Source organism: Neopsephotus bourkii, unplaced genomic scaffold, assembly GCF_033783945.1.
Source record: "Neopsephotus bourkii isolate Nb327-2 ecotype Australia unplaced genomic scaffold, CSIRO-AGI_Nbou_v1 NB_1767, whole genome shotgun sequence".
Classification (NCBI taxonomy): domain Eukaryota; kingdom Metazoa; phylum Chordata; class Aves; order Psittaciformes; family Psittacidae; genus Neopsephotus; species Neopsephotus bourkii.
The window spans coordinates 2,729,863-2,737,543 of NW_026902241.1; the positions used below are offsets into that span (position 1 = coordinate 2,729,863).

At 48.5% G+C, this 7,681-nt stretch overlaps 1 protein-coding gene across 1 annotated transcript in view; it reads right to left on the minus strand.

The window, feature by feature from the left end:
* PPP1R14C (protein phosphatase 1 regulatory inhibitor subunit 14C) overlaps positions 1-5,747 on the minus strand; it is a 55,470-nt gene extending 49,723 nt beyond the window's left edge. Inside the window, exon 1 of the mRNA XM_061378495.1 lies at positions 5,372-5,747. Within this exon, the coding sequence (XP_061234479.1) occupies positions 5,372-5,659 (288 nt within the window). The 5' untranslated portion in view covers positions 5,660-5,747. The remainder of the gene's footprint in view (positions 1-5,371) is intronic.
* Positions 5,748-7,681: the final 1,934 nt, after the last annotated feature.

The window sequence follows — 7,681 nt, forward strand, 5'->3', positions numbered from 1 at the left end:
AAGAAATGATCCACATACATTTCTAATCAATTTAATGGACCTCCAAGTACTTCACTCCAATGCATCTAGAATGTAACAGATAATTTCCTGAAGAAGGAAATCCTTTATTACATTTCCTACTGACTTGCATCCTTTTAAGGAGTGTCACTTTCTAATTCTCAGACCCCTCTCACTCTCTTTCCACTTTTAATCCATCTAGAAAGGAGCCCATGTGCACTCATGTGCAACTGTCATTGTGAGATCTTAGTCCAAGTTAGAGGCAGTCTATTCAAAGAGTCAGACAGTCAGCAAAAGTTTGTTTTGGTAGCATTTTACTCAGTGGATCTCTTTACCAGAGGCCTTTCTGAGGAATGAATAATGAATTTCAAGCATTACCTCACCTTCGCCTGAGGAATAAGCAGTACCTGATCATACCATCAGCTCCACATCACCTCATGGCAGCTTTTGTGGCATGCTGGCAGGATATTTTGGAAAGGCCGGCATGTGTGGGGAGGAAGCATTTGGCCCTGAAGTCCTTGCACCATTTTATTCAGCATTATTCCAATACCCAGAGCAAACCAGATCACTGGTAACCATGGCAACTGCCTCAGACAGACAGGCTCTGTGGGGCATGCAGAACCACTGACCCCTGTGCTGGTGGGGTGCAGAAGGTGGCCCATACTGCGTGGAAGGTCAGTGCTCCACATAAATACAGTCCCAAACAGCAGGGAGAGAAACAGCTGCAACTGAGTGTACCAAGTCACAAGACATGCCCGTTTGGATGCAAATGCACAGAGGAACCAAGGTGCTGTACAGCCATTAAGCATGCGCAGCACTGCTCTTGGTAGACCACCAATACACATCAGTCTGCAGCTAAGACTCAGCATTGGAAAAATACTTTGAAAATACAGTCAAGGCAGCTACCCTTGGGCTTTAAACACGGTAAATGACTAGAACTTCTCTAGCAAAACCCCATCCTTCTCAAAAGCCTGACAAACAGACAGCTCACCTTCCCCACAACTCTCCGACCATCTTTCACACCTTCCCACTAGCTTTACCACTGCAGTCAAAACATTTTTGCAGCAGGAGGGGAAAGCTAGGAAGTTTTACTTTAGTGTTCTCTTCCTCCAGCCTAGATTAGAGCCTTCCTTTTGCCTTCTCCTGTCTAGCACCAGCCAGTTCAAACTGAAGTGCATACAGACCAAACAGGCTCTCTGATGCTATATTAGGGACAAGCTGTCAGTGCTAGCATATCCCAGCAGCTTCAGGAAGATGGCCAAAGAGAGGGTTCTCCAGCGCTGCAGTCACAGAGCACCCAGGGAACGGGAGCTCAATCCATGCAGGATCAAGTCAAATCGCTCCCATACCCCACCAGTATTTATTTTTATTTTTGAAACTAATGGCCAAAGATTGGCCCTGCCACCATTAAATCCTTTATCCATTTCAGACCTTCATGCCACTCAGGAGGTGGGAGAGACATAAGAGACATAAGACATCTTCAAGTCTGCCATGGCTTTCTACTCTTAGAGGAAATGCTTGAGAGGCTTTTATGGGCAGCTCTTCTAGCTGTATTTTCTTGTATGCTGAATTTTGGAACAGAATTGCAGGGTATTCTGCACTGGAATGGAAGAGAGATAAGCTTGAACATAATGCCCTGTTACTTCCAGACCAACAGCATATCCTTTGCCAAGCACAGATTTCCACACGTGAGTAGATACACTCTAATAAAATAGCTGATTACCCAACTAAGCTCAGCAGTATCTCATATCAAAGCTAAGTCTTACACTCAACTTTTGGAGTGCAAAGCCTAAGGGCTCATTTGATTTGTACATGCAAGTCTCCATGTTGAAAAACACTCATCATCAAACCCATAGCAGAAGCAAAAACCTTTCTTCCTTGTTTACTAATGCTGTGCAAAAATCTGTCTGCTCTCAATGCACTCGTTCCATCAGCATTCTGCAGTTTATAGCAAATGCTGTAATTGCAAGCAGACAGGACCCCTGAGCACAGTAATTCACCTCCAAGGTTGAATGGTTTCTGGGGACAAATGCAGTGGCCTTTTTTTTGTCCTATATAAAGTTGTTCAATTTTGGCAGGTGCACACAACACAGATCATACATCTGGAAAACTAGACTGTCATCACTTTCATGCTGAACTACAAGTTGCAAACCATTAGGGAATGAATAATGATGATGTAAGTTGTTCTGTGCAGCATTATTTAGCAATTATTAACCAATAATGGACTTAGACCAAAACAAGAAGCATCTGTGGAAAAACTATTTTTTAGAAACAAGATACCTAGCAAAGGTCAACACCGAAGTCGGTTCAAGTCCTGCAATTAAGGTACTGCATTTTCAATATACCACATTTCAGTTCCAGCATTCATAGAAACCAGAAAAAGGAAAGCAGGTTATAAAACTTTATTTTTTAAATAAAGTGGCTCCAGGAGTAAGGAGCCAGACTGACACTCACCTGAAGCACTTGACCCGAGTACATCCGCCTGACCCGTTCTGGTGCCAAACAAATTCTACATAAGTGTCTCTGGTTCGACTAAAGTTTTCCACCTCAGAAACCCTTTACCATTTCAGGCTTGTTTTTATCTCTGAAGTCTGCACCATGTGAAAATAACCTTTCTAATGCTGATCTTTGTAGCACAGATCTGCGGTCAGCATTAAAAATAGTCTCGAAGAGCTCCTTCTAAACTACTTCCCCACCACTATTATCCTGCTTGGTGTCCGATTTTTAAGACTAAAAGTGTACTGCTAAAGACAAGATCCACTAGAAAATAAACACAATCCAACCTCTCTCTGTATTTTCCAATCTTGCCATCAAGCCAAAACAGGCTTGCAGCTGACCTAACTTGCAAGCACATAACAGGCTATGAATACATGTTTAGATGTGAATAAAGGGAATCTTTCTGCAAGTACCCACTTACTGATGAACCTTAGCATAATTTAATACAAAACGTTGTTTAAATGGAAAACAGTGAGCAAGCACTACCTTTATGCAGCTCCACAAGGAAACACCCAGGTCTTCTTGCAGACTTTCAAAGTACCGCACTGCAAATGCCCTCTATTTATTTCTGCTCTTCCCAGGAATGAAGCAGGTTGCTCCTTAGAAACAGCGCTCCGAATGAGAAGCAATGAAACACTATCACTAGTTAGCTCTTCCAGAATTAGCAATTTGCTGGCCATTTCTGAGATTCTGGAAGATTTCAGATTGTTTCAGAACTTAAGTGGCATCGTATCAAGAAGCTGTGGCAGATCTCCCATGGAAATCAAAGCGAGCAATTCTCAACCTCCCCCCCAACCTGCCTTCAGACAGGGTTATTAACTGTCTGCATAGGTGATTAAGTTTCAGGCTGAGAGCTACATTTGTAAGCCTAAATGTAATTCAAGCAGATTGAAGCAAAGCATTCTGCATTAAATTGCTATTGTCTTTAATCACTACACTCATCATGCACCTTCAACTTTATTCTGAAAGCATATGAATTGCTTGACCTTTTCGCTACTGTCATCCATGCTGACACTGGATAGAGTTCATGCATAACAGCAATGAAGACTTACACATTTTGCCCTCAGCCTTCAAAGCTAGAAACATTTTAATCTGACATGTCAAACCATTTCCCCCCTAGAAGTCACCTCAGAAACCAAACTGTCTTTTTATGCAGCCATATAAGGTCCCCATCTTAATAGGGTGGCGTCCTTCTATTTCAGTTGGAGGTGGCAACCACAGTAAGGCAAAAACTGATATTTTCCTCCAGCGAGACAGTTAGTTGAATCCCATGAAGAACAGCAATAGCTCCTCTGAACCTCAGTTTGGCCCCATGTATTACATTCTTCTGTAAGCCAAGAGCACCCAGCACACACCCCAAACAGGCTTGGTGATTTTGAACAACGGGAGTCAAGTGAGAGGCAATAGATCCAGTAGGCCAGATACTAACCACATTATCAGCTTGTGCAGACACAAAACCATCAGTTCATGCAAACAGCCACATGTACTTCTGATCTTAGAGAAATCGTTGCAGCCTACGGGCTACATGGTCTAAGTAATCATGAGGCTGGGGAGGAAAATCACACCTAGACCAAGAGAAACAACTGCTTATTTTTAACCAGTTTCCATTTGTATCTTTCCTTCCTTTGATTGATGGATGTGAATAGCTAAGGATATTTGTCACATGCACATTTTTTATGTGTCCCTCTGACAAACTTCTGATAAACTGGTTTTGAGATAAAAGGAAGTTTCTTAAAGCACTTGTATTATGTATGTGTTAGATATTCAGGCCTGATTATTTAGGCCCTCACATCCACACCTCTGGGACTGTCAAGCTCTCACCTTCCCAGCTCTGGAGCAGCTGGGCACCCTGGGGTGAGATGTTGGCTCTGGAGATGCTCACTGCAAAATGCACACTCACTTCAAAAGTCATTAATAAAAGCAAATTAGACTACTGATGGGAAAAACTACCTGTGAACCTCAGTTTAGATGCTTTGATCCTTTATAACTGTGAATACTCGAGGTAGGATCCCCTGGAAACTAGAAGGTCTGCATTTCTAACGAAACCTTAACAAAGTACTGGTACTTCCTTTACTTTACAACACTGTCATCTCTATATAGAACAGTTACTGTGCCTTCGAATAAACTTGAAAAATCCTCCTGTTCAACTGGAAATACTTTTTTGCCCAGGGCGACAGAAAAAGAGGCTCGATACCTACAAATTAAACACACAGACCCCCAGAGTTTTCCATTTGCATCCTCATGATCCTCAAACGGTAATTTCCTGGCTACTACCTACCCCGCTTCTGGGGTCGGGGGTAACACAGAAGCACGATCTAACGGTGACCGTACCCGCACCGGGGTCCATCCTTCGCAGCAGCCTCCACCGCTTCGCAGCTGCCACCTCCTCCACCTTCCCCCGCCTTGTTCCCCGCACCCCGCTCTCCCCCCGGCCCGGCGCAGGGCCAGCCCGCTGCTAACGGGGATCGACCGCCCCCATCCCGGGGAAGGAGCCGCCGCGCCCCGGCCCGCCCTGCCTGGGGCCCGCGGCTCCAGCCCAAGCACCACCCCCGGAGCCCGGCGCCGCCCGCACCCCCGGCCCTGCCGCAGCCGGTCCTCAAGGGCGGTCCCGTCCCGTTCACCGCGGGGGGATAGGGTCACCCTTTCTGCCGGACAGGGGACACGTTCCCCCGTTCCGCCGGCGGGCACGGCGGAGGCGAGGGGCGGCGGCTCGGGAATGTCATTTGGAGGTGGCAGCGGCAGCCCTCCCCTGCCCGCGGCCGGAGCGCGGCTCGGAGCGGCAGGAGGATGCCGAGGACAAGGGATGCAACGGCGTGCAGGGCGGGCTGTGGCAGCAGCAGCTGCGCCGGCGACCCGCTATTCTATCTCTGCCCCGCACCTCGCAGCCGTAGAGCTGCCCCAGCTGCTCCACGATCCACTCCTCCAGCACCAGCCGCTTCCGCAGCTCTTTCCGATCGTATTTCACCGTGACTTTCCCCTGCTGGTGGCGCCGCTGCTGGACCTGCACCACCGCCGACACCGAGTCCTCCCGGGAGGAGCCACCGGAGGAGCCGCCGCTCCCGCCGCCGCCGCGGGGGCTCTGGAAGAAAACACGGTTCCCGCCGCCGCCGCCGCCCGCTGGTGCTGCCGCCGCCGCCGTCTCGCTGCCCCCGGTAGCCACCGACATGCTCCGCTCCGCCGCGGCTCCCGCCGAGCCGAAAGGCGCCCTACCGCCGGGCCGCCGCAGCCGCCGGTTGCGCGTCTGCTTCTCTCCCCCGCACCTGCCGTTTAAAGCCTCGCATGGCACAGCGGCGCAGCCGGCCCCGCCGCCGGGAGGGCTGGGCTCAGACCGGCAAAGGGCGGGGACAGCTGAGGGGAGGGGCGACAGGGCACGGCTCGGCACGGCTCCGCTCGGCTCGGTTCGGTTCGGTTCGACACGGCACAGCACGGCCCGCCCTGCCCCTCAACACCGGCAGAGCGGATCCGAGCGTAGGGTACCCCGGGGGAGCCGCGGTGCCGGCAGCGAAGCCACTGGGCACCCCGGTGCGGCTTCTCCGCTGCTGTAGGAGCGGCATGTGCCCGCGGCAGGGCGGTCCCCGGGAGCTGCCCAGGGACGCCGGCGTTCTGGGTGGCTGATGGGTTTTTTCTCGTTAAGGGCGGTATTGCCTCATCATGCACACGGCATTTATAAATATTGTATATCTGCAGCATTAAAGAGCAGAATGCGATCGTTTTCTTCTCCTGGGGGGGGGGGGCAAATGATTTCAGGGAGGTGAACCCAAATAGAAAGCAAGTATTTCGTACTGTCAGCAGTTAGTGCAACAGTTAGCCATTTGGAGATGGCTGTGCTTCTAAGAGGCACCAGTTAGCGCTAGTGTTTTTAGCAGCCTTATGTCCCTCGGGAGGCACTGACTGATATCACCAGCAGTCCATCACAGTCACTAAAATATGCCTATGACTGCAAATAACCAGCCAGCATCACACAGATGCTGGTCTGGGGACTGGAACCGTCCCTGTTAGTTTGCCTGTGAGAAGTGGCAGAAGCCATGCAAATGCAGATCTGCAACTGGAAGTGCCCAGTATCCCAAATGGTGTCCATCACCTGCACGCACTGACTGCAAAGGGCAGAGAAGGTGAAGGGGGCATGGATCACGACCCATAATTACCTGACCATACCTATTTTGGTCAAATCTGTGCTGCTGTTTGGTATGCCTGTGTGGCCGTCGTGGCAGTTCAGACTTCTCAGTTCTCTGTGTTTGACATATGGCTGAACAAGAGGCTAGCATGAGACATTGAAGCCTCATCAAGCTGTTTAGGTAAAGCTCAGCTTGTGCCACTAAAGAGATCATCGTGTAATATGATCAAGAAATTAAATCTTATTATTGGTCTTAAATGCCATGACAGCTTTTAGATTTTCATCTAAAAAAGCACCAGTTCTTCAAAGCAAAGCATACAAAGCTGAGCTCCTTATGTGTGTGTAGGGATCACATGATTTTCAGAGATAATGAGTAACTGCAACTGGGCATCAGTGTAGGTCACACTGGAAGCTCGGGCTGCAGGCAGAGCTTGAGAGAACATCACAGGGTACAAGTTTGAGTTTCTGCAGGGAGCCTTTCTTACCCACTGGGCAGCCTTCTCCAGCAGTACCCAAGCAAATCTCACTTGTAGCTGCAGCTGAGTAATGTTGCCTGCCTGGCTTTTACAAATCCAGGCTGGTGTAACTACAGTAGGGAAATACCACCATCAACAACTTGTTCTTAGGGAAACCAAAAAGATGCAGAGGAGTTTTTGAAAGAGGGGAGCAGCTCTTTTAAACTTTTCAGTTTGGAGTGGCCTATAATTTGGGTCTTCAGTTCTGCACGTCATGCTGGAAGTCTGGTGCTGACGTTCTCAACCACAAAACTTGAAACTTTCCTGTTTAGAGCAGGAACATTTTCATCTTTACAGGCTGGTTTTGGTTGCTGAGAAAAGAAAATGGATTAATGCAAAAGAAAGTAAATACGACCTGAGACACTTTTTAAAGCCATACTAAGCATCGCACTTGCTGCTCTGTGGGATATAAAGCAGCAATACCCAAATTGTCATCACAATAGAACATTTTCTGGAGCCAAAAGAACCCTAAGGGGTTCCACACTGGACCTAAGTTGGCTGTAAACACTGAGAGATTTGTTCCCTGCTGTAGCAAATACCAGGTGTACAGATGACTCTG